The following is a 27861-nucleotide window of genomic DNA, read 5'->3' on the forward strand; positions in this document are numbered from 1 at the left end:
TAGCCAGAAAGTGCAAAGAAGTTTATTAACTATGACGTGGTAAAGATCTCAAGAGTTACACGTCTGTGTGCATGACCCAATAGTGCATACCCTCCTACAAAAACAAACAAACAAACAAAAAACACAGTGAAATGCAGCAGTTAACAGTCCAACACTGGAGTCAAAGGGTTGGAGCTGCCTCGTCTTGCAGCAAAGTTCTAAATTGTGCAATTAAATGAGAGTGTTGGTCCATGCCCTACTAGTCTTCTTACAGGTCCCCTTTGGAACCATAACTGAGTGACACACAAGAATATTCAGATTCAGGATTTGGCCGCCAGAATTTTTTCTAAACAAGGACGTGCAACATCCCCTCATGAAGCACCAGAGTCCAGTTTGAGAGCTGCAGAGAATGTGCCCCCAAGAAGCTTGAGGTTAACAGGCCACATGGGAAACACAAAGCATTTTATAAGTTCACATTTGGTAACAGAATTAAGAGTTCAATGGACAAAACTCATAAAGTAATGTAACCACAAGTAAGACTTCAGCAGGCAAAGAAAAATTCTGAAAGGCTTTTAAGCCTCTCTGAAGCTTTCAGAATTCAATTCCCTTTCTAGACAAGGCTGGTCTCCATACAATGTGATAAGAACTCATGGAGCAGCAAAAAGAAAAATAGAAGATATTAAACAGAAGATATTAAAGATATTAGAAGATATTAAAACAGTAAGTTAAAAAAAGAAAAAGCTTGATCTTCCTTCCATCCTTAAAATGCATGTGTCCCAACACTGCTTTGTGCTCCTTTGAAGAAAAAAAGCTGTAACCCAGACCTCAATATAAGGACTGAAGAAGGAAACTGAGAGCAGCCCTAAGACTGTGATAAACATATCCCATTGTATTAATCCTCATAACATGCCTGAAAAGAAATTACAAGAAAACTCAGCCAAAACTCGTTCTTTATTCAATGGGATGTGACTTTACCTGGGTTCCTATAACATCATCTCTTTCTCAAAGAAATGAGGACCCACAAAAATTCTATCTCACAGCTAGATCTCTATCTTCAAATGTCCTAGAGCCCAAATTATTTACTTTCATTGCTCAAATTGTTTTCCTCTCTGTGTTGAGGTGTCAGATTGTCTCACTAGATTGGCCCTAGACATCCACATACTTAACAAGTAGCCCAAGACTGTGAGATTTAACCACTGGAAATGTAGACTGCCAATCTCGCCTTTGCCTCTTCTTCTTTATGTGACCAGAGGTAAATCATAACATCTATTAACTAATCAGACTCTCTAATCGATGGACTAGATTAACAAAAGAGGCCAGGCCAAATCTATGAGAACTAATAACCCAAATTTTTAAAAATAGGTCTTAGCAAAAACATATAAAAGTGATTTTTGCACAGCATACAGTATATTATGCTATAATATGGAAACCTCCTGAGCCACCTAGCAAAAAATCATGGAAACGGGCTACCTTGTTAAAAACTCAAAGATGGGAAGAGAGGATAATTTTTGTCTCTCATAATTAAGAAGTGAACTCCATCCCTCTATTACAGAGGACTGCACAGTCAACCCTTCCTGATATGTCATACATTTTTTTTAAATTTATTTTTATTTTTGGCTGCGTCGGGTCTTCGTTGCTGGGCTTTCTCTAGTTGCAGCGAGTGGGGGCTGCTCTTCGTTGCAGTGCGCAGGCTTCTCAATATGGTGGCTTCTCTTATTGTGGAGCACGGGCTCTAGGCGTGCAGGCTCAGTAGTTGTGGCACATAAGCTCAGTAGTTGTTGCTCATACATATTTCTTAATGGCTTCTAGAAAATCCCATGTAAATTAAAATTTGAAATATGTTGCTGCAGTAGAATGGAGGAAGCTCATAGAAGGTATCAGGAGAACAGAAGGAGGAAGTATAGGTTATTCACACCCTCATTTCCTTATCTCAAATATTATGCAAAAACGGTTTGTAAATACATTAGTTTGCTCATATTTTCCGCATTTTAGAAATCAAACAACTTTTGAAGAACAGCGTAGGTTAAAAGATGATTTCATTGCAAATTACTGGTAAAATAGTCTACTTAGCCCCACTAAAACCTTTTGAAGAGTTTTTCTTGCCTCTGATCTGAAAAGTCAAGAAGGAAATCATAAATCAGTCAGCTGTCAGAAAGTAAAATAACAAATTGCACCTAGTAAGACAAAAGAAAGGAATCCCTCTATCTCATCATTTCTTTCCTTAATTGTAAACTGAATGCACTTTAACACTTTAAAAACCCAGTCAAAGTAAACCACTGACTCCCGAGCCTACCAACTCTAAAAAAAAAACTGGGGTTATGCACTCCAAGCCTCCCAAACACAATTGATGATGAGATCATTAAACCAACGAGTATATGCTGTATGCTAACTCACAGCTGAAAATGTTCATGGAGCAAAAAATAAAGAATAGCTATCCCAGACAAACATTTTGCCTGGGAGCACATCAGGAAGCTCCAAGCTCCATTTCATTAAATATATATACACATTTTGGCATCAGCAGTATGGCCAACATCTAGGATTCTCCCTCAAAAAATTGGAAGAAAACATGTAATACATTCAAGAGCAAAGGCAAAACAAAAAGTATCTTTCTATTTAGGAAAAGAATTCCTTCATTCAATTAGAGTATAAGTTATTGAAAGGGGCAGTTATAAGTTTCTTCTGAGAGTTTTTGAACAGTTTATAAATACAAAAAGAACATTTCTTCAATAAATAAATGGCTCCTAAAGTCTTCACTGATGGCTTCCAGAATTCTCCATCACTACTGTCCAAGTCAGCTCCACTTCTCTGGGAGGCTTTAGCTGACAGTGGAATGGGATATTTTCTGTTATTAGGTGACTCTTCTTCTATCATGCAGACTTTCATCAATAAGTCTCTTCATAGTCTGAATCCTGGAGGGGAAAGAACAGTAGTTGTGGTGTGTATATGAAGCACAATGCCACAGTCAGAATTCAGGCAAAGACCACACGTTAGGGTCCCCCAAATGGAACTTGGCTAGGGGAGACATCAACAGCGAAATGGCACTGACTCAACCCACCTAAATTCCCAAGAAGCATCACAGGACCTCATTATAATTGGTATCTATTGGGCTAATTTCTGCTTTGAAACCCTAAGGGTTCCCTTTTCCTGGGTGACTATTTTTTAAAACCTCAACACACATGAAAACATGCCTGTCTGTAGCAAAATGTGCAAGACTGTAGCTAGGAGTTTAGGCTAGGAGTCAGTCTACCTCTGGGTTCCAATCCCAGCTCCACCCCTTGCTGGCTATGTGACCTTGAGTAAAGTTATTTAACTTCTTTAAACCTCAGTTTCCATCACTGTGCCTGGCAATTTGTAAGCACTCATTCATGATGAACTACTATCACTATTATTCTTATCTTTATTGTTCAAACTTGTATTCATGATTTCTAAGCTCGAGTAGGCCATTAGTACTACCTGGCATACCCCATTTCTCTAGTCCACTCATTCTCCTATTCTCCTAGATGACTATTTTCATATCTTTCCCTCTTTCTCCAAACCTCCAACACCTTCAGCTCACTTCATTCTCAGCTGATGACCTTATTTTCTCCCATCATTGGGAACAGAGAAGCAGTCAGTAGGGAACTTCCACAAGCTCCCATCATATTTACCCACCCACCTGCATCTGGGCCCACCTACTTGGCCTTCCTTACTCTTCGTATGGATACACTCTCGCTGCTTTTATCTAAGGCCAACATCTCCACTGGTGCACTAGATCCTGAAGTCACTCCAGCAATCCTCCCCCCTCTCCTGTAACATCAAATTTTCACTTTCTACTGGCTCATTCCCATCAGCATACAAATGTACTGTAATTTCTCCCATTGTAAAAAGAAGAGCAACCCTTGACACACACCTCTCTCTACCTACTGCCCTATCTCTCTGCATCCCTCCACAGCAAAACTCCTTGAAAGTGTCATTTATACCCACTCTCACCAAAACATCTCTTTGTATTCTTTCTTGACCCTACCTCAGTCAGGCTTTCATCCCCACTATTCCACTGAAGCTGCTTTTGCCAAGGCCACCAATGACTTCCACATTACCAGATCATCCAGTAATCAAGTCTCAGTTCTCATTTTACTTGACCTGACTCAGGAACAATTGACACAGTTAATCACTTTCTTTTCCTTGAAACGCTTTCTTCATTTGGCTCCCAGGATACAGAGCTCTCCAGGTTTTCCTCCCACCGCACTGGACATTCCTTCTCAGCCTCCTTTGATAATTTCTCCTCATCTCCCCCATCTATAAACCTTGGAGAGCTCCAGGGCTCAGTCCTTTGAGTTCCTCTCTATCTACTCTCATTTCCCTGGTGGAAATCTCTCTACCAGTCTCTATATACGAATAACTCCTAAATTTATATCTCCATTCTAGACCTCTCTTCTGAACTCCACACCCATATAACCAATTGCTTACTCCACATCTCCACTTGAATGTTTAATAAGTATTTCAAATTTAAGCTCCCTTAAAGCTTGTTCCACCCACAGGCTTGTACATATTAGAAAATGGCAACTCTGTTCTACTAGTTGCTCAAGTCAAGAACCTTGGATTTATCCTTAACTCCTCTCATTCTTTCACACACACACATGCAACTCGTCAAGAAGTCCTTCTGGCTTTACCTACAAACTATAACCAGAAAACAACTACTTCTCACCACCTCCACCACCACCACCACCTTGGTCCAAATCATCACCCTCTTCCCTTACTTGCATTATTGCTAAAGTCTCTTAATTGCACTCTGTTTCTGTCATGGTCCCTCACCACCTGTTTTCAACAGAGAAGCCAGAATTATCCTTTTAAAACATACATCGGTTCAAAGTGTTCTCTTCTCAAAAACTTCCAGTGGATTCTGTTTCATTAAGAATAAAATTCTAGGGCTTCCCTCGTGGCACAACGGTTAAGAATCTGCCTGCCAAGGCAGGGGACACGGATTTGAGCCCTGGTCCAGGAAGATCCCACATGCCGCAGAGCGAGTAAGCCCATGTGCCACAACTACTGAGCCTGTGCTCTAGAGCTCGTGAGCCACAACTACTGAACCCGCATGTCACAACTACTGAAGCCCGTGCGCCTAGAGCTGTGCTCCACAACAAGAGAAGCCACCGCAATGAGAAGCCTGTGCACCGCAACGAAGAGGAGAGCCCGCTCACCTCAGCCAGAGAAAGCCCATGCGCAGCAACAAAGACCCAACGCAGCCAAAAATAAAATAAAGTAAATTTATTTTTAAAACAGAATAAAATTCTAGGTGATTACACTCACTATAATGTTCTATAAGATACGACATTATCTCTCCGAAGAAATACTATTCTTTGCCTTGCTCACTTCATTCCTGCCACACTGGCCTCTGTGCTGCTCCTAGAACATGCCAATCATGGCCTCTCCCCAGAGACTTTGCACCAACCACTTCCTCTGCCTGAAATGTTCTCCATGATAGCCAAGTTGCTTGCTTCTACTTTTAGGTGTTTGTTCAAATATCATTTCAGTGAGGGTGTCCCCAACCATCCTATTTATTTATTTATTTAGGTCACACCTTGTGGCTTGCAGGATCTTAGTTTCCGGACCAGGGATTGAACCCGGGCTCCGGCAGTGAAAGCACAGAGTCCTAACCACTGGACCTCCAGGGAACTCCCCCAACCATCCTATTTGGTATCATACTCCCTTATCCAGCCATTCCATCTCCCTTTCCTATTTTATTTTTTCTCTACAGCATTAAGCACAATCTGACATACTATATATTTTACTAATTTTTAAAAGATTTAGTTTGTTATTGTTTGTACCCAATTTAAGAGAAGGTAACATTTCAACTGTGTCTCAGACCACGAGTTTTCCAGGAATGGAAAGAATGTAATTTCTTCTGAGGGCAGGGATTTTTGTCAGTTTTGTTCACTGTTGTTTTCGAAGTACCTAAAATCACAGCTGGGGCATGTCAGATACATGCTCGAAGAATAACTGTTGAACAAATCAATATCTGAAATGTGGACAATAATCTTATGAACATTAGCTTATTTAGTTTTTTATTTACTTTTTTAAATTTTTATTTTATATTGGAGTATAGTTGATTAACAATGTTGCATTAGTTTCAGGTGTACAGCAAAGTGATTCTTTTTTCTTTGTTTTTTAATTTTTACTTTATATTGGAGTATAGTTGATTAATAATGTTGTATTAGTTTCAGGACATTAGCTTATTTTTTGTTATTAAAAATATTCAAATCCCAAAGGGTTGGAATTAGATCCTATCCACCTTTCTCTCATCTTACCTATAATACTCAAGTACGTGAGAGAAAGAGAAAAAGGAACACTGTGGTGAGTAATTGGGCTGCAGTCATCCGGCCAAGTGCTGAATTTGGCAGTAAGTACAAAGAAGGCTAAAGTTTAAACCCTGACATGACAGGTATGCTTTGTATTAGATCATGAGTTGCTTTTGACCTGTTTCCAACAGTACCACATCAGAGAGTCTCTCTCCCTCCTAGGATCCTGGAACAGCACACAAGGCTACCAGTCACAGCAAGCACCCAAAGGGGGAGGGATGACAGTTTTCTGAAATGTAAATCAAAACTCAAGCCTTGCAACATGGGTATGTCTTATTGACAAATGCCATCGAGTCACCTAAAAGTTTATATCACTGGGGAAAACTGAGGCTCAGAAGAAAAGTTCAATTCAGGGTTTTAGGTTCAGCCAGTCCAGCCAGGTCTCCTAGTATGACCTCAGCAGCATAGGACACTCCTCTTTCAGGATGTTCCCTGTCAGTCAGCAGAGACTGCCTACGCAATCCCCTTCCCTAATCTAAGGACACCACTCTCTGCCCGTAAGACAGAAAATAAAATAATGCTTAGAATTGGTGGGGGTCCCCTGAGACCAAAATGCTTTGGGGAAAGACCTTGGTTCATACTTTGCTTCAGACCTATTTGCATATCCTCTGCTGCCTCTGAGGGTGAAGGATTCCATTAATTAAGCAGGAAAATGAAGCATGAACAGTGAACAGAAGAAATGGCATGGACTTACCAGGCACTCGGCACAACGGACACAAAGCTTGCCCATGCAGTCATCCTTCTCCTGGTCACTGCTGTAGAAAGAGGACAAACCAAATGTGAACAATCACTATCCTCAGTATGGTAGAGCAGTTAAGAGGACAAGTGTTGAAGTTAGACAGGTCTGTTTTTAAATTTCAGTTCTGCCACTTACTAGCAGGATGACTGGGAAAATGACTTAAGCTCCAGGAACCTATTTCCTCATCTACAAAATGCAGACATTACCAGCTACACTTAAAGGGTAATGGTTAGGAGTAAATGCAAAATAAGTACATGTAAAACAGGTACCACAGTGCTTGGCACATAGTAAGTGCTCAATAAATAGGAGCCAGTCACAATCATTCATTTAGAAATGTACTGAGCACCAACCATGACAGAGGCATTGTGCTGGGCTGGGGATAAAGACATAAATAAAACATGGTCCCCTGAGCTCATTTTGTTAGAATACAATGTGGTAAATGTTTTCATAGAGTTAAGGTCAAACCGCTGTGGCAGCAAAAAGGAGGGAGTGATCAGTTTTCCCTGAAAGAGTCAGGGAAACTCTTGAGAAGCAGACATTTCATCAGGGTCTTGGAAGATAAGGAAGAGTTTTCCAGGCAAACAAGGGAAGGAGGGAGGGGATTCTAGGTAAGAGGAAAGCATGTTGAAAATTTTTAAAAAGGTCTAAATGAGTATAGTATGTTTGGAGAAGGAAACGGCTCACTGTAGTTGGAATGGGGAGCAAATGAGAAGAAATGGCAAGAAACAATGCGACTTAGGGTTAGATCATAAAGGATCTTGTTAGACCATGCTTCGAAATAGACGTTTTAGTATTTTTACCAAGAGTTCTTTGCCTTTTTGTGGGGCCACAGATTCCTTGTAAAGGGCACTGTTACTCCCATTAAATAAATGTGCACACGCACACACATGCACACACACACAGAAAGAAGATTTTAGACTCTCTCAAAGTAAGACTTCTCTCCCCAGGTTAAGAGCCCCTGATATAGATAATGGAGAATCAACAGGGTTTTATGTAGACTTCTGTTACCTTTTTTTTGGTGGATTTGTTCTTAGGGAAAATACTGGATCACACCTGCTCACTGGCAAATGCTTTTGATAACCAGAATCAAATTAGCCCCTTCCGAGCATCCACTGACCAAGAGTAGTTCTCACTTATTTAAACTGTTTTGCTCTCCCTGGCTGTTCTAAAGCCTCTCTCACTGCTCAGGCACTTCTGTCAGGAGACATCAGCTCAGTGCCAAAACAAGGAAAAGGGGAAAATAACTGACTTGTTGGAATTTCCTGTCCATTTTGAAGGAATGAGAGATTCACTTCAGAATTTATATTCAGAACCACAGCACTACACAATCTCATTTCAAAAAAAAGAGACTAGGACTATGCTATCAATCCCTCCATCTCTCTCTCCAAATTAACATCCACACATTTCCCTTTCAGCAGAACTAAATTCAGCCTGGAAGAAAGGAAGGCATGATGCAGAAGCCTGGGTACTGTCCACAAGCCAGGTCTCTGAAGAGGGTTGACTGCTCAGGACTGCAGCTGGACTTACTCAGCTGAAACCTCAATAGATGACTTCTTAGAGCCAGACTTGCTCCTCTTCTTCAGTCCCGCAGACTTCCTCCCCATTCTCACCAGCAGCAGCACACCCACCACAGCTGAGGGAATGAAGACAAGAATGGAAAGAAGGGCCACGGAGGACAGCATCATGCCAAAACCTGGAGGAGGAAAAAGAGGTCAGAGAGGGACATGCAAAGTGCTTCCTTTGACATGAGATAGTCTTACATTTGCTCTTGTATTTCTTCTGCTTACAAAGGGCATAAATTCATTGTAGAAACAGTAGAAAATACACAAAAGGACAAAGAAGAATTAAAATTTACCCATAATCCCACTCCTTAGGATCAATATGTCAATATCTACCCGTTCAATCTTCTTTCTAGGAGTATGTGGGTATGAGTCTGAATATAGGGAGGAGAGTACATGTTCAGAAGTATTGATCATAGTTTACATACTATTTCTAGCCTCTTTTTTATATACTATATTATAAATATTTTCCATAAGTATTCCTTCCAGGTGTGATTTTTTTAATAGCTGCATAGTATTCTACCATATTAAATAATTTATTGAATCGATCTTCTATTGTTAGATATTCAAATTATTTCCAATTCTTTGAATCTATGAGTTATATAATGATGATCATCCTTGTATATAAATATTTAGCTCTATTTTTTAAAATAAATTTTAAAATGGAATTACTGGATCAAAGGATACATAATTTTAAGGCATCTGATTTATACTACCAAACTGTCTTCCAGAAAAACGATACCAGTTTCTACTTCTACCAGCAGTATGAACGTTCCTATGTCTTTGAAACCTATGAGTTGCCTTAAAAAAATAAAGAAAAAAGAAAGAGGAAGGGGAGGGAGAGAGACATACAGAAAGATTTGAGAAATGACAAGGTATCTATAATGAACCATAGATACCTTGTCATTTCTGAATCTCTAAATCTTTGGTTCAAATTCAGATAAGGACTAGAATGACCACTCAACAGTCACCAGGGAATAGTGTAGAAAAAAAGGTCAACCCTTAACCCACTCTCCTCATGTTTCACACTAAAAGGAAACAGTTGCTCTTTGCAACATAAAAGAAATGTGCTGCCTCCGTCTTTAGAGGAGGTACCCTTTCAAGAAACAGGCAAGAACACAGTCTCATAACTGAGGGTATGAACACATTAGGGAAACCAGAATGACTTCTATTTCACACAGACAGCAACCCTCCATTTATTCAGGGGTTTGTCATACATTCCACAAGACCTCTGGTCACCTGAAATTAAAATTTTAAAAGGATAATGGAGAAACTATGACGATATTTGAAAAAAAAAGTCAGTTTGAAAAATAAAGGTAAAAAAACTCATCCTCAGACAATTCAAAATGGCAGAATGTCCCAGTGACCAACCGGCTTATGAAGATAGGTAGTTTTGCTTCTCACTGATCTCCCCACAAACCACTACAGTAGTCAGAGAGCACTCACTACAGAAGAAGGTTGGTGGCAGTTAGCTTACCCCTTTCTGTGACTGTTAGCTCTGTCCCTGGAATATTATGGTACACATCCGGGGGATTCTTCACAGCACAGCTGAAGGTCCCATTGTCCTTTATGGTAGGGTTGATTATGCTTATGGACGCATCCCCGTTGTACACATCTCCAACCCAGGAAATTCGATTCCGAAACGTGCCCACTGTGGTTGGGTACTGGAAAGACTGATAATGAAAAATCTAAGAAAGCAACACCATGAGAAAAAAGTTAATTTGGAAAATGCAATGAAAACGTAAAGCTAAGTGGGTCCAAAATAAAATACAAATGTGTAGTGGGTTTTCCCAGTTGGACAATTTTTTTTTATGTTTTGTTCACTTCCATCCTATAGATTAAAAGACAGGCTAATAAAACTTGTCCAAAAAAAGGCCTGATGAAAGAATCCAGGGATCCTAATTCTTGAACCCCTTTTAAATTCTCCCCCCAAGTCCTAAAGTAGCAGTTCTCAACCAGGGGCAATTTTGCCCTCAAGACACTTGGTAATACCTGGAGATAATTTTGGTTGTCTCAACGGGGAGGAGTGCTACTGGCTTCTAGTGGGTAGAGGCCAGGGATATTGCTGAAAATCCTACAAAGCAGAGGACAGCCCCCACAAAAAAGAATTATCTGTATCAAAATGCCAGCAGTGCCAAAGCTGAGAAACCCTATGCTAAAGCGGCATCTAATTCATATGGTACTTTATAGTGTGCAAACTACTTCCATACGTTTACTCATTTGAGCTTCACAACAACACTGAACTATACATGGAGCAGGCAGAAAGGGAAACAAGGACAAAAACAAGAAATTAAATGAGTTACTCGAAGGCACACAGCTAATAAGTGGGAAAGGGGAGATTTTTGTTTATTCTCAAAATCACCGGGAGGCTGTAACATAAGCCTCTCTCAAGTTATCTATCTTGGCAATTAATAAAAACCTCAAGTCAGATGCATGATTGGCATTCGATGAATATACATTGAATTAAAACAATGCTACTTCAGATTGGTAATCATATATTTCATCACCAAAAACACCTAATTATATTTGGTGGTAGGCTGGGCAAGCACTACAATACAATATGATCTTTCTCTCTCTCTTATGCAAGATTCAAGCCTTTCCTAGTTCTTTTCTTACTTGGTACCTCCCCACTTAAGAACCCAGGCACTTACAAACACCGAATTGCCCAATTTTGAAAAGCAACTTCCCAGAGAAGATGCTGAATCACTTCTTGGTTCATTTGTTCATGCATTCATTCAACAAATATTTACTGCACACCTGCTATGTGCCCTTAGGCACTGTATTAAGCAAAATGATACAGTGGGAGCCAATCAGGCACAGTCCCTGCTCTCACGGAATTTACCATCTAGTGGGAAATACAGATATTAGTAAATAATAAAATGTGTAGAATGTTCCAAAGAGGGAGCTAAAGAATACCTATCTCTGATTATCAGCATCAGTATAAAAGGGTTTGAAACTCCTTATTGACAAAACAAAGCCTGCTGTGAATCTGCAAGATTAATCCGACCTGTGAGTTTCAAGTTAAACTAGTGATACTCAAATCCTGCTAACTGATTAGTTTGACAGAATCCTGACTGATCACGTAACTGCAACATAGTGTTATGCAACTTTAAGGGTCCACTAATTCCAACTTGGATGAGTTTGCTGATTTCCCGACTAGCCTCACAGAGAACAGCGCCATACGAGAACTGCTGTTTGCATTTAAGGCTTCTGCCCCAGGAAGATCCCCACTGTTTGTACTGTCCTACTTTTGGCCAAGGAGGAAGAGCCATATGAAGCCAGCCATAGTTTCCTGACCACTCAAAATAAAGTGACCTATTTTAAGTCTAAAGAAAAAAGGACCAGAAACTAACACAACATTGTTAATCAACTATGCTTCAATATAAATTTTTTTAAGTTGAAAGAAAGAAAGGAAGGGTGGGAGGGAGGGAGGGAGAGAGGGAAGAAGGAAGGGAGGGAGGGAGGGAGGAAGGAAGGAAGGAAGGAAGGGAGAAAGGGAGGGAGGGAGGGAGGAAGGGAGGAAGGCAGAGCGTCGCAGGTCGTGGGGCGGGGAATGGCATGCTGTGCTGCGCAGGGCGGTTGGCACAAACGGCGGCGCCGAGGCGGGAGTAAAAACCTCGCCACCGTTCTTTCCCAAGCCCCTAGGGACAGCAGAGGACTTGGGGACCAGCAAGCAGCCCCAGGGCACGAGAAAGGCCTCTGCCACCTGTCCTGCGTCATCCTGCCCCACGCCAGGCCCAGCGCCCCGGCGCACGGCTGCATCAAGTGGAGGAGGAGGAGGAGGAGGAGGAGGAGGAGGAGGAGGAGGAGGAGGAGGAGGAGGAGGGAGGCAGCAGGGGCCTGGGCCGCGCCCTCCACGCCCGGGGGATGAAGACACTGCTGTCGTGGACAGCCCGCGCCAGCCGCAGCCCCTGAGTCAGGCTCTCCCTCAGTTGCCGGGTTCGGTGTCAGAGCCCTTGGAGCCTAGCAGTGCCAGGATGGAGGTGGAGAGTTACCTGCCCTGTCCCCTGCTGTCCTCCTACCACCGTCCGGGAGCGCCTGGTGAGGCCTCGGCGGGGAGTGGGACCCCCAGAGCCACAGCTACTTCCACCACAGCCAGCCCCCTGCGGGAGGGCTTTGGTGGGCAGGATGGCGGCGAGCTGCGGCCGCTGCGGAGTGACGGTGATGGGGCACTGGTCACCAAGGGGTGCCAGCGCCTGGCAGCCCAGGGCGCCCGGCCGAGGCCCCCAAACGGAAATGGGCAGAGGATGGTGGGGATGCCCCCGCCCCCAGCAAGCGGCCCTGGGCCGGGCAGGAGAACCGGGAGGTGAGGCAGAGGGGGAGGGCTGCAGCAGTGGCAGCGGTGAGGCCAGCGCCGGGCTGAGGGAGGAGGTGTTGCCCGCTGCACCTGAGCGCCTGGCCCTGGGCTATATTGTGCCCTGCATGCGGTACTATGGCATCTGCGTCAAGGACAGCTTCCTGGGGGCGGCACTGGGTGACCGAGTGCTGGCAGAGGTGGAGGCCCTGAAGCGGGGCGGGCGCCTGCGTGATGAGCCAGCGGGCTATCCTGCCACGCAGCATCCGTGGGGAGCAGATCGCCTGGGTGGAAGGCCATGAGCCAGGCTGCCGAAGCATCGGTGCCCTCATGGCCCACGTGGATGCTGTAATCCGCCACTGTGCTGGGAGGCTGGGCAGCTACGTCATCAATGGGCGCACCAAGGCCATGTGGCGTGTTACCCAGGTAACGGGCTGGGGTACGTGAGACACGTTGACAATCCGTATGGCGATGGGTGCTGCATCACCTGCATCTATTACCTGAATCAGAACTGGGACGTCAAGGTGCATGGCGGCCTGCTGCAGATGTTCCCTGAGGGCCGTCCTGTGGTAGCCAACATTGAGCCACTCTTTGACCGGCTGCTCATTTTCTGGTCTGATCGGCGGAACCCCCATGAGGTGAAACCAGCCCATGCCACCAGGTACGCCATCATTGTCTGGTATTTTGATGCCAAGGAGCGGGCAGCAGCCAAAGACAAGTATCAGCTATAGCATCAGGACAGAAAGGTGTCCAAGCACCCGTATCACAGCCGACTACGCCCACCTAGTGTCTAGCCCCAGAGCTGCCTGGACAGACAGCTTGCCCTGACTTCGGGAGAGCCCTGGGCCCCAGTGCCACCAGTCTCGGTGCCTGCTCCTTCCCCGCCACTGCCGCTGCTTCTGTCTTTGCCTCTGTTCTGACTAGTGTGGAGGGCTCCATCCATCGCTGAGGACCAAGGAGCAGGAGAGATCTCTGCTGCCCTGGGCTGGGGATTGGGGTTGTAACCTGGGCAGAGGCCGGCGTTGGGGACTGCCGTTACTGGAGGTGGGGGTCTGTGTCCTGCCCTGGAGAGCTGGAAGGAGGCACTGCCACCTCCTACCAGAATGCAGGATTTGGGGTTGGGGTGACTCATGGCCTCTTGCTGGCAAAGGTTTGTGGGGGAGTATCCCCAAGCCCCCCACTCCTCCAGCCTGGAATGGGAAGTGACTCCCCAGCCCCTTTGGCCATGGCACATTTTGGACTAGGCTGCCGCTGCTGGGCAGGATGAAAGGTGCTGGGAGGAGCATGGGTCTGCAAGTCCTGTCAGCCAAGAAATAAAAGTTTACCTCAGAAAAAAAAGAAAGAGAGAGAGAGAGAGAAAGGAAGGAAGGAAGGAAGGAAGAGAGAGAAAGAAAGAAAGAAAGAAAGAAAGAAAGAAAGAAAGAAAGAAAGAAAGAAAGAAAGAAAGAAAGAAAGAAAGAAAGAAAGAAAGAAAGAGAAAGAGGGAGGGAGGGAGGGAGGGAAGGAGGAAGGAAGAAAGGAAGGAAGGGAGAAAAAGGGACCACAAATACAGCCTAGCTCACTGGAGCCACCTTCACTAGGACAGCTGGAGCACCTACTGTAGTTACTGAGAGATGCTACATGGCATTCCATAATGGTTCCTAAAACAAAATCCAAAGCTTATACATTAAAATCAAAGAGAAAGTACTTCTAATGAAGGAAACAGGATAAACAAATCAAGGATACTTTCAAAAATACAATCTTACATGCCACTCTGATATTCACATTCTTGATAAAAAGTATCCTGACCTAGGATATTGCTGGAAGCGTACAGAAAAAGGGTTTTTTAATAGCATTGCATCTTCAATTAGACATCCGCAATGGGATTTGAGCCATAAATGTGTTTTATCTGTGTGATTAAAATATATTGCTTCTAATATTGCAAGACCATCTGTCATCAACAGCATCTGTCATCAACATAAGGTGCCCTATAATTTCCTTCAAAGGGAGCTGTATAAATCAGTGCAGATGTTTATACACTGGGAGAAGGTTCCAAGATAAATCTACAAGTACCGATATACAAACAGAAACACCCACTGAGACAACTTCACATGACAGGAAATGAGCAGCTTTGAGCAAAAGGATGTCTAAGACTGGGACCTATAGAATTTCTCTGTCCAACAGCCTGGAGGTACCCTTTTTAGTACAACAAATCTGAAACTCAAGCTATGAAGCCAAGCAAAAAGAAACAAAAAAGAGAAACAAAACTAAACCACATTTCCTCTGAGTTTCTGACTGTTTTTCCTATAGCTTATTTGCAAGATTCTTACACAGAAGAAGAAAAAGCCCTATATGACCAGATGAATGTGATATAGGGTAGAAGCTCATCTCCTTTTATTTAATAGAAGCTCATCTTCTATTTTAAGATGAGAAGGCTTAAGGTGTACCTGTGACATAAAATAAAAGGATTCCAGAGCTGCTGACCACAGAAGGCTCAAAGAAATATCCTTAAAATTATACACTTACTGATTCTGTGCGACTGCTGCTTGGAGGTCGATATGTCCAGTCTATGGTGAGTTTGTCAGTGATAGATGAGGTTGACTTGAAGGTGCATTTCAACTTGATATTTTCTCCAACATAACCCCGGACATGGGCATCTGCTTTAATCTCCAGGGAAAGGACGATGTAAACACCTAGTCAAAGCAAGCCCAAACATTTAAAATGTGTACACTGGGTGGAATATATAGATGTGAGTGAACAAAATAGAAACCGTATTTTTTTTATATCTTTCTTTAATTTATTTATTTTTGGCTGCATTGGGTCTTCGTTTTTGTGCGCAGGCTTTCTCTAGTTGCAGCGAGCAGGTGCGCGGGCTTCTCACTGTGGTGGCTTCTCTTGTTGCGGAGCACGGGCTCTAGGCACGCGGGCTTCAGTAGTTGTGGCACGTGGGCTCAGTAGTTGTGGCTCGAGGGTTCTAGAGTGCAAGGGCTTCAGTAGTTGTGGCACATGGGCTTAGTTGCTCCACAGCATGTGGGATCTTCTCGGACCAGGGCTCGAACCCGTGTCCCCTGCACTGGCAGGCGGATTCTTAATCATTGCGCCACCAGGGAAGCCCTAGAAACACTATTTATCACTTTTAGGGCTCTCATCAGAAAGCTGTAGCAATAAATGTCTTCTCAGGCCGACCCAAAAGGATAAGGAGCAGATATCTGCATTAATCAAGGGTGCTATTTTTGTCATTTTACGATATTAAATCATAGAATGAATGTTTGGGTAAAAATTTTAAACCTGGTCACATCAGCACTTTTTCCAAATACAGAGTTGTGGATAAATTAACTACAGCCAAGCGGGTCAGCGCACAGAAGGCTAAAAGGCAACACCACCCACTCCCTTGACACACTTATACTCCAGGAATATGGCAGTTGCTGTGGTCTGAGGGATTTACCCCAAGTACAGCACGACTGTAACCTGAAGCTATCACTGCCTCAATCACCAGCAAAATAAGAGTAGAAAACAAGAATAGGAATTTTTTTTCAAAGAAAAAATAATTTTTATAAATCTACGCCAAGGTTCTATCTAGTTTTGTTTTGTTTTTCCCTTTCTTAAGGCTCGTTAATGAATCACTCATCCATTAAAAGTAAATCATGGGGAGGAAAAAGTTTATTAAATTTACAATTTAATGCATTTTAAAATGTAAAAAAAGATATCATTTTTAAACTCTTTAGAGACTTCCTCTTTCCAAAACCACTTCGTATATCCAACTTTTTAAAAATTTATTTATTTTATTTATTTATTTTTGGCTGCATTGGGTCTTTGTTGCTGCACGTGGGCTTTCTGTAGTTGCAGCCAGTGGGGGCTACTCTTCATTGTGGTGCACGGGCTTCTCATTGCGGTGGCTTCTCTTGTTGTGGAGCACGGGCTCTAGGCACGTGGGCTTCAGTAGTTGTAGCACGTGGGCTCAGTACTTGTGGCTCGCAGGCTCTAGAGCGCAGGCTCAGTAGTTGTGGCTTGCGGGCTTAGTTGCTCTGCGGCATGTGGGATCTTCCCAGACCGGGGATCGAACCCGTGTCGCCTGCATTGGCAGGTGGATTCTTAACCACTTTGCCACCAGGGAAGTCCCCTCGTATATCCAACTTTGACATCCCATCTCCCCCAAAAGAGTTGGCACTTTCTTCTGACCATTCCCTCTGCTTTCACAGAACAGTGGTAGAAATTTCTCTTCCATTAGGGAGCCATTTTTTAGGAAAGTAAGCCACCAGCACTTTGTTTTTCCTGCTTCCTTCTCCACTACAATGAGCCATGATTCACCTGGCAGGCCAAAGGCAAACAGAGCAGCAAGGTTTCAGAAGAGAGCAAACCCACACACCATCCTGGAAAACAGCAGTCCCTCTGGTTGAGAAAGGACGCAAATCCCAGCCCTATCACCTGCTGACTCTGTGGCCTTCGTAGGTTTACTTGATTTCTTCAGTTTCTCATCCTGGTAGGAATGATAATAATAACACTTACCTTAGAAGGTCACTGTGAAGGATAAATGAATTAAAACATGTACCACACTAAGAAGCCTACCTAACCCAGAGTAAGTGCTCAATGCACGTTAGATAGCTTCATCATCGTTACTGACACCTCTTTAGTTCTGTCCTTAGTCTCTCAAACTTTCCTGTCAGAGACATACTTATGAATCATCATTTCCACTGCCTTTACCTCTGCTGCTTTGAATCATGTTTCTTGCTCCTCTCTAGACAATCCAGTCTGTTCACATTCCTCTTAAAAGCAGGAGACCAAAAAAAAAAAAAAAAGCAGGAGACCAAGACTGAGCTCACAACTCTACTAAGAATCTGACCATCCCAAAGATAAGGACTACCTTTGGTTCATCCAAGACATCCTCTCTGACTTTGCCATGCTAAACTTGTTATTCCTCCTATGCCTTTGCAAATGCTGTTCCTCTGCCTGGAAAGCCTTCATCCCTCAATCCCTACTCTCTCCTAAGCCCTCACTCCTGACCCACTTTACTCATGACTTAAGATAAAGCTCTAAAAAAATGGAAGGCAGAGGGCTTCCCTGGTGGCGCAGTGGTTGGGAGTCCGCCTGCCGATGCAGGGGACACGGGTTCGTGCCCTAGTCCGGGAAGATCCCACATGCCGCGGAGCAGCTGGGCCCGTGAGCCATGGCCGCTGAGCCTGCGCGTCCAGAGCCTGTGCTCCGCAACGGGAGAGGCCACAACAGTGAGAGGCCCGCATACCGCAAAAAAGGACAAAAAAAAAAAAAAAAATGGAAGGCAGAAATGAATGGATAATCTTCACACTCCCCATACTCTTTATATATCCTTTATATACTCAGGATATATATCCTTTATATACTCTTTATATATCCTAAAACATAAGTATAGCAAAGAAACTTTAAAGTTTAGATTTAGAATTAGACAGACCTGAACTTGAGTTCTAGCCCAGCTGCTTTCTGGCTGTGAGACCTTGATCATAGTTACCTAACCTGTTCAAGATTCAATTTCCTCACTTGGTAAGTGGGAATAATTAAAAGACCTACTTCATTGTGTCACTGTGAGGATCTAATAAGATTAAAGAAGGTAACACATAAAATGCTTAGCATAGTACCTGAAATTGAAACTTTCAATAAATGTTAACTATTATCATTAAAATGAACACCACAAACACTCAAAAACCTTCAGTAATTCTCTATTGGGCTATAACATAAAATCTAAATAGTGCCAATCTGGCCCCCAACTTCTGCTACTCTGCCCACCTACCCATCCCATCCCCTTCACTATGCCCAGAATGTCCTGCCATTTCCCAAATTTATTATGTCCTTCATGCCACTGTGACTTTCTTTGAATATGTCTTTATCTGGAAGTTTCTCCCCATCCCTACCAATCCTGCCTGGTAACCACATCCCCAATACGCACGCCCTTCAAAACCCATCTCAAATATCACCCCCCTTGTGATGCCTTCCCAAATTCTCTGATGCAGTTTGTTACTATTTTTCAATTTTCACATAACATTTAGTACATAATGCTACTCAAGCACATATACCATTGCCTGCACTCAATTTGTAAAGACGATTTCCTCCATTAAATTAAAGGAAGTACCTTAAGAGCAAAAGTCAGAGGGAAGGGAGAAGGCAGAGAGAGACCAAGAGAAAGAGGTGGACAGGTCACCAAAAGTTCTCATGTAGGAACAAAGTGTGCTTATTAGTCACCCACTCTCTTCATATCCCCATTCTTACAGTATTTTCAACATTCTTAAATCCCCCAGACACCTACCTTTCCATTAAACAGGATCAGGAAAAGCTCAGCCCTAGATGACCACTTCTAGACTATGGCTGGTGTGCGCTGAAGGAGAAAAATCACACCACTGTACCGATAGTTACCATAAGAAATTCATCAGTTCCATCCACAGCTAAGTCCTTAATAAGGCATGATGACTCTTTAACCAGCCTTGGTCATCTCCTCTTTCTGACCCCTCAAACTTTGCCATTCTCTTTTATCTTCTGTGCAACCTATAAACCCCTCATTCTCAGAAGAAAATGTCTCTCTTCTTCAAGGAACTTGAAGCCATACAAACTGCTTAGTCACATATCTTCCTGCGTCTGCACCCATTCTTACCTCCAATCTGAAAGGATGTGGTGTCCCTTTTTCTACTCAAGGTCAAGCCCTTCTTCTCTGCCTGGATCCCTCCCTTCCAAGCCTTGCTCCAGGAAGAAAGAAGAAAAAAAAAAAAAAAACCCTCTCTACTATCTTCAACATTTCCCTTTCAAGAGGGGCTTTCTCCCCTCAGCCTCTGAATACACAGAATTCTCTCCCATCTGTAAAAACAAATATATAACAATAAAACAAAACAACAACAAATTTTCCTTAACCCTGTAATCCTACTCATTACCAACTACTGCCCTCTCTACCCTAAGCCAAGTTTGTGAAAGAGTTGTTTATATCTGACGTCTCCCTTTCCTCCCTTCCCATCCACTTCTGGACCCCTACAGCACAATTGGACTCCACTACCACTTCTAGTAAAAGGCATTATTGTCTTAAAACAGCAAAATCAAAGGGACAAAAACTCCAATAGGCAGTTTTCTCTCCTGATTTTACTGGATCCCTCTGCAGCAGTAACTGTTTGCTCCTTGACCTTCTCTGTCTCAAGGCTTCCAGGATGATACACTCATTCATTCACTCATTCTTCAAACAAAGATTTATTGAGCGTCTGTTTTGTGCCACCCTCTAAGTTCAGGATTAAATGTGAGCAAAATACATACACTCCCTGTTTTGGAGTTTAAAATGCATCAGAAGTTCAATACACTAATCAAACAGTCATAAAGACAAATGTATAATTACAAACTCTGATAAGCACTGTGAAGAAAAGACAGAGTGGTTATGAGAAATGTAGCAGTTATGATAGGGGAGCAGGGAGTGGTTAATGAAAGCTTGCCTGAAAAAAGTTACTTTTGAGTTGAGTTCTGAAGCAAGGATAACAAGGTGAGGAGAGGGGGAGCATTCCGGGCAGAGGATACTGTGTATGCAAAGGTCCTGTGTCAGGAAGGAGCACAGTCAGTCAAGGAACTGAAAAAAAGGCAGAATGGTAGCAACACAAAGAGCATGAGAGAGAAGACTGAGACATGGCTAGGAGGTAAGCAGAAACTAGATCAGGCAGGACCTTAGAGATTTGGGTCCTTATTCGAGTAATGGGAAGCCATGGAAAATACTTAAGTATGGGACTGAGTGAGAAGGGGCATGAAGAAGTTTGCATTTTTAAAACCTCACTCTAGGGAAGACGAGTAGGAGGCACTAAAAGTATATATAAAGAGATTACTTAGGAAGCTACTACAATAGTCAAGTGAGAAATAAGGAAAGATTGAACTAAGTTGGTGGCAGTGGACATGGAGAGAACTAGGAAGACAACAATACAAGGTAAAATCAGCAAGAACTGGTGTTAGATCATATGTGGAATGCTTGGGAAAGAGAGGCATTGAGGATGACTCCCATATTTCTGGCTTGGTGATACCATTCACTGACACAGGAAAGACTAGAAAAGTACCAGGCTTGGCAGGGAAGAACATGAGCTTGATTTTGGATAAGTTTAAGGTGCCTTTGAGATATCCAAGGGATAATGTAAAGGGGGCAGTTGGTTTTGGGCAGGGATGGGCAAACTGTGGACCATGGGCCAAATCTAGCCCACAACATCTTTTTATAAATAAAGTTTTATTAGAACACAGCCAACTTTATTCATTTATGTATTGTCTAGGGCTCCTTTTGTGCTACTCCAGCAAAGTTGAATACTTGCAACAGAGATCGTGTGACCCACAAAGCCTAAAATATTATCTGGCCCTTTACAAAAGTTTGCCAACCCTGCTTTAGAGCAAAAAAGAACTATGGATTAGAGTTATAAATCAGAATCTCATTAGTCTCCCTCCAACCAACTCTCCACACTGATTGTGTTACATACACACACACGCACACACTCGACATCTCTGCTAGTTTCTATTAAATCTCTTTCTAAGGCTCCTCCTTTCCTACCCATCCCTTAAACACTGGTGTTCCTCAGAGTTCCACCCTGAGCCCATGGTCCTTCTTTCAACATGTTCTCTTTGGCCAATCCTACCCACTTTTATAGATTTCACAACCACTAATAGGCTAATGATTCCCCAAACTATGTTGCTAGCCATGACCTGCCTCTGAGTGTCCAAATATTACTGGATATACCTACTTGACTATCACCACCACAGGAACCCAAACTGAAGGTAGTGAACTCTTGTTACCAGCTCAATATCCATTCCCCTCATCTCCTTTCCTAACAATACCCAGATTTTCTTTAGATATCCACCCTTTCCTACATAGCCCATGAGCTTGGGGGTAGAGGCCTCTGGCAGGGTCCAGGCAGGAAACAGAAGGCAAAATCAGCTAAAACTTTGAAAAGCGTGTGGGTCACTTTTCAAAGGGACTTTTTCTCAGCATCAAGGAAGCCAACAAAGGCACAACGCCTTTACCACTCCACGCCTGAAGGGGCAAAGGGAGGAAACGGTGTTACTGAAGCCTGGTAAGAGGTGGATCTGTGGGCCATTTGACAGAAGCTGTAGCCACAGAGGATCATAGCCACTATCAACCATGGCACCATGACAGGGAGGGAGCAGGGAAGAAAAATGTCTTTCTCCTCCTGCTCTCCAATCTCCTGCCAATGCCTCCCACTGACCAAACCTAACTGGAACCCAGAGGACGGGAGCCTGGAGGATGTGGTTTATAGGTCAGCTTTCCAGGGAGGAGGCAAAACAGAGAAGAGAAGTGAATGGATCTGGTGAGAGAGGAGCAAACCAAGAATAACAAGACCCTCCTCCCAGCTCTGGAAGGTAACTCAGATTGGCCTAAACTAATCATTACATCCAGAGGTGTGCTGGTGAACAGCTAAAAATAGAAAACCCAAATATGTAGGTTTCAAAATTTCTGTGGTACAAATACTCCCACCATGGCTAATTTCAAGCTATGAAGGTAGAAGTCTCTGAATGCTGAGTTAGGAAGACATGTGCATGATTGGCTCTTGAGAGCCAGTAGGAGGTAGCTCCAGCACACCATTCTCCTGACCACAGAGGTACATTTGGGGTCAACACGGGATTTAAGTTAATCTAATCAAAGTAAGTTTCAGAAAATTTTCTTGGAAAGTTACCTCTATGCCTTGTTTATGCCCTTCTCTATGTCTGGAATTTTCCTCATTCCCTTTCTCTAACTAACTCTTATCCTTCTTTCAGATTTAACTTTGGAGACACCTCCAGGAAGTCTTCCCTGTATCCTCTTGGCAGATTAAGGGCACTTCCTCTGTGATGCCATGGTTTCTAGTGCATTTCTCTCTTAGCACTAGATTTTAAAATTATCTGCTGACTTGTCTGTCTTCTTCGATAGACCCTAAGCTCATTGAAATAGAACGTAGCACATTATGGATGCTCAGTAATATTTATTCAACTGAACCAAACCAAGAGTTTCCTTTTATAAAACAAAAATTGTTACAAAATAAGCATAAAAATTACAAGTTCTGAGCAAATTTTGGTTACTGAATTACAGCAAGTACACCTTTAATCAAACTACCTACTAGCAGCTTCTTCCTTCTTAATATATATAAACTCCATATTCATGAACATAATTTTGCCACAAAGCTATCAATATGTAAAGTCACTTCACATAATCTAAACACCGGATAAGCAGGTCTTAAATATATAGTTACAGAAAAGTAACCATAACATCCATGGATGAACTAAACAAATCTACACTACTAATCTATACATCAGGATATTGGTTCCCCCTGGAGGAGAAGGAAGAATGCCTGAAAGGAGGCACAGGGAAAGTTTCTGGAATGCCAGTAACAATCTACATGCTGATTTGGGTGCTGGTTGCCCAGGGGTGTTCAGTTTCTGAAAATTCATTAAGCTGTACACTTATAAGCACTTTTCTCTGTTTTACTGAAATTACAATTATTCTAAAATCAATGGATATAAAATAATTTTCCTCTTCCACTCAAAAAGTAAAATAAGAAGAAAAAAATATCAATCCAATGTTACATTCATTCAGAAACTTTCACCCTAGGCCTAATGTGCTAATGGATATTTATCTCTTCCCCAGAGGGAAAAAGCATTCTTGCCAGGTAAAAACAGCCAACTATAGAAATAATTATAATAATTAAAAAGAAATTTAATCTGGGAGGAAAACAAGAAAATCACGTTTAACCATAAGTAATTTTATACATGGAAGAAATGGAAAAAATTTTATAAGTTTTATAAATTTTATATTTATAAAATTTATAAAATACTTTATATAAAATATAAAATACTTTATATTTTATATTAAATAAATATATAAATATAAAATAAATATAAATATAAATATATTTAAATAAATATATTTAATTAATTAATTTATATTTAATAAATAAATATAAATATAAATATATAAATATAAATATATTTAAATATAAAATACTTTTTATAAAATACTTTATATAAAATATAAAGTATTTTATAAATTACTTTATAACCATAAGTAATTTTATAAATGGAAGAAATGGAAAAAATGACAAAAACTCCCAATTTTATACACCCAATTTTCCAAAATACAAATCTGTCAAACTGATTCATAAAATTGCACACTCAAGTGGAAAAGAGAAAAGTGTAAGAGCCCTAGGCTTGTTAATCTACTGGTTTTACATACTTAGACAACTGATATAGCAGGACCATACTTATAACTTAGGAAGAATTCAAACAAGTTAATAATTTAACGGGTCCTAAATATGAAGAGGAAAGGCAAATAAACTGGTATGAAACCAAAGTCTATTACCTAAGAGACTCAAAACAAAAGACCCCCTCAAAGATGGATGAACCTTAAAACATACTAAGTGAAAAAAGCTAGTCACAAAGGAACACATATTGTACAATTCCATTTCTATGAAATGTGCAGATTGGCAAATCCACAGCAATAGAAAGTAAATTGGTGTTTGCCAGAGGCAGGGGGGGAGGGAAGAATGAGGAGTGACTGTTAATGACTATGGAGTTTCTTTGGGATGAAGAAAATGTTCTAAAACTGATTGTCATAATAATTGCACAACTGTGAATATACTAAAAACTATTGAATGGTACACCTTTTTTTTCTGGCCGTGCCATGCTGTGCATCATGAGGGATCTTAGTTCCCCAACCAGGGATCGAAACCATGACCCCCTGCAGTGGAAGCAAGGAGTCCTAACCACTGGACCACCAGGGAATTCCCTGAATGGTACACTTTAAATGGGTAAATTGTTCGGCATGTGAACTATATCTCAATAAAGCTGGGGTTTTGGGGTGGGGGGGTTTAGGCAAAAGATAAATGAACAAATACATACAGATCATAGACTCAACTTTTAACATTTGAATTATTTGGTTGCTGAACTGATGGACAGTTTTCAATGTGAAATGACATCAAGTTTGTGAAACCACCCACCATTTCTAGAATTTTTTTTCAGCAGGACAATATTTGAACATTTCTCTGTGTGTGTGAGAGAGACAGGCAGACAGACAGAGAGAGGAAACTAGGATGATTTGGAGTGACAGTAGGTCAGCCTAAACAGTATATTGGAAAAGAATTTAGGATTATTTGGAGTGACAGTAGGTCTGCCTAAATAGTATATTGCAAAATAATTTAGCTGAAAAACTGGACACCTGTTATGACACAGGCAGCTGGGAGGGATCAGGGAGTATGCTGGCAGCATAAATACTAGTCATCAAATAAATTAAAACTCCCTAGCCCTACCTGCTGAGACTTAGCACACCTGAAGCCTTTATATCAAAGATCCCCTTCAGAAATTCCTATTACCCACAGGGAAATTTTATGAAGTTAACAATACACTCCTATGCTAGCTCTACTAACATATGATTTCCTGGGGAAGACACACACACACACTCACACAAATCCAGGGAATAATTGCACCCTAAATGAAGGTAATTAGGTTGACTGAAATTTATGCAACTTGAAACTTGCATGAAAGCAAAACTTATCCAAATTTTAACATTATGTGATAGCGTGAATACTATACTTCTGATATTGGTTAATAGATTAAAATCTTAACAGAATTGATATTCCCTTCCTTGTATTAAAAAAAAAAAACTGTTATTAAAATACCAGAGCAGTTTCTTTTCCTCAACACATGCATCTCTGTTACAATGCAATCAAAGCACATCCTTTCTGTGACTCATAAACGTTTTACTTCATAAGCCCTGACAATCACCTACAAAAAAAAAAAAAAAAATACCAACAGTCATCATTTTCTTTCACAAAATTACTGGAACTCCTGAAGACTAGAATTGTCCTTTCCTAATCAGGATATACGGCCCACAAAACCACAGCCGAGTCAACCACTGATAACTCATAAGACAACACCGGATGCCCCCAAACCCAGTGCCCTCCGTGATTCTATCTAGCCGTGCCATCACCACAATACAACGCACAGTGATCGAGCTGCCAGGGGCTCAGGAAAGTACGGACAGGCTACCGACGGCCCTCAGTGGGTGTTGATTACGAGAAGAGAACATTGTCCCCACGCCCTCCCGCTTCCTTCCTTCCCAGAAGCGCAGCAGGGTCTTTCCTGAGACCCCCACCGGAACCGGAAAAGCGACCATCTTCCCTAAGCCCCCGGCCGGAAGTGCGACCGAGCCCGCTGCCGACTCACTCACCCTGGAAGAATAGGACGCCCAGCAGTGGGCACAGAGCACAGCCACGGCCTCCAGCCGCCCCGCTCTGCAGCATCCCGACAGCTCTCCAGAAGTTTGCACACCTTGTTTACGGCTCCCTGTAACCACACAGGTAACACCGGAAGTGACGCAAGGGCGGGAGGCCGCGAGAAGACCTAAAATGGCGATTCGAAGTTGCCATAGTAACGTGGCTTCTTTCCAGAGCCACACCTGGACTTGCTCACTTCAAGTCAGCGATTCTTAACTCTCAAGTAGGAGTTCATTATTCCCGTTTGCTCGAAAATGAAGTCGGACAGGCTTTGGAGAACTTACTATTTATTTTTACGGAATTCTGCAGCACTTAATCGTCTTGATCCCCTTGACTCTAAGCCAGAAGTCCTTTTTACTCCCTACAGATTATTTTATTTCAATGCTCTCAGAATAGATTTCTATAAATTTAGAGTTCAGAGGGACCTAGGAGATCATACAGGATCAGTCAGTGAATAGATAAATATGTATTAGGCCTTCCTGTCAATTTGTGCCTCAAGACTGTTTGGTTCATGTTCATTTTTTGTGTGTGTAGCTATTACAGCATCCAGTTCAGTACTTACCTAAATTGGGTGTTTATTAAATTGCTGTTGACAGTGGCAATGATGAAATCATTACAAAAAGGAGCTGAGATTTGTGCCACTTTTGGTTGGAACAGTGAGGAAGTGCTTGAAGTGAAATGAAGAGATGGTGTCACATTCTTCTGAAAAAGAGATGGGATGGTACCCTGCTCTAATCATTAGTCAACCTATTCTCCTGGAATCTATGTATATTTAATGAAAGCAAGAGAGGAACGAAAATATGCTTCAGCTTTTGGGAAAGTTAATAACTTTCCGTTTTTCAACTCCCATTCCTTTACTAGACTTGAAAGCTGGTAGTTTTCTCTATTAAGGTAATATAAGAGTATCAAATGGAAGCGATGATACTGTTCCTTCAAAAGAGTCCCCAAACTAAGTAGTTGGTTGTGCCCAATTCTCAGTTATTTGAAGCAATGTGGAAATTCATACAGGTTTATTTATCCAGTAGAAACTAATTCTATCCATTATTGACTTCCAGGCTGCCTCTAAGAAAATTTTTCAGTGAAGATAAAATGTATTCCCATCAGTTTTCTGTGACCTGCTGTGTAAAAATTTTAGATTTGCATAAAAGCAAATTATATAATTGTAATGCTTTATTACTGAAGGTTATTTACATAGTGTTTAAAGCACAATAAAAAATAAGTTACAATACAAAAGTTCTCTTCAAGTAAAAGACACTGAACAGCCAGGCTATATTAACCCTTGAATATTTAGCCAAGACACAAAAGCTACAAGTTTTGCTGGAAACACCTTCCATGAGTTTTTAACTACCTCTTTACATTTATGGAACATCACCCAGGCCATCTGTCTGAAGAAATGCCCAATTACTATATTTTCAAAGGTTGAATTATAGAGAAAAATAGAAAATGTGAAAGGTAATATAGACTTTAAATCCAATTTTTACTTTCAAAACTGGGTACTGAAACTGTACTTTTTTAGACAGTATAAAAGGCAAAATGAGACAGGTATGGAATGCATTTTGAATCAAGGTTCACATGTAAATTATACCAGGTATTTTTTTTAGTATTGGAAAAAATATCAAAGCTCATCACCTTTAAATACAGATAAACTATTTGGAAATTCCAGTTTTAAAAGAAATAACATCTTCAACCTAGTTGGTGAAAACTGAAAATATCAAGCTGTAAACATGGGGGGCAGGTGGTAGGGGGA

General features: G+C 41.9%; 1 protein-coding gene and 1 pseudogene across 1 annotated transcript; one reads left to right on the forward strand and one right to left on the reverse strand.

Annotated features, from left to right (window-relative positions):
• Positions 1-6: 6 nt before the first annotated feature.
• Positions 7-27113, reverse strand: MPZL3 (myelin protein zero like 3). The gene is made up of 6 exons (XM_049713777.1): positions 26069-27113; positions 15412-15578; positions 10090-10300; positions 8581-8746; positions 7009-7069; positions 7-2888 (listed from the first exon to the last, which is right to left on the reverse strand). Exons 1-6 carry the CDS (start codon positions 26139-26141, stop codon positions 2862-2864), a joined length of 705 nt encoding a protein of 234 aa, XP_049569734.1. The 5' UTR covers positions 26142-27113; the 3' UTR covers positions 7-2861.
• Positions 12606-14248, forward strand: LOC101284670 (prolyl hydroxylase EGLN2-like; annotated as a pseudogene).
• Positions 27114-27861: the final 748 nt, after the last annotated feature.

Source organism: Orcinus orca, chromosome 8 (genome assembly GCF_937001465.1).
Source record: "Orcinus orca chromosome 8, mOrcOrc1.1, whole genome shotgun sequence".
In the NCBI taxonomy this organism is placed as follows: Eukaryota; Metazoa; Chordata; class Mammalia; order Artiodactyla; family Delphinidae; genus Orcinus; species Orcinus orca.

What these genes read in the sequence shown, in the direction of transcription:
- MPZL3 (XM_049713777.1), bottom strand. Translation starts at nt 26,141, where the DNA reads ATGCTGCAGAGCGGGGCGGCTGGAGGCCGTGGCTGTGCTCTGTGCCCA. An exon ending in GCAGCAGTCGCACAGAATCA is followed by an intron (nt 10,301 to 15,411) that starts GTAAGTGTATAA and finishes TTGCTTTCTTAG; the next exon opens with ATTTTTCATTATCAGTCTTT. An exon ending in TCCGTTGTGCCGAGTGCCTG is followed by an intron (nt 2,889 to 7,008) that starts GTAAGTCCATGC and finishes TTTCCCCTCCAG; the next exon opens with GATTCAGACTATGAAGAGAC.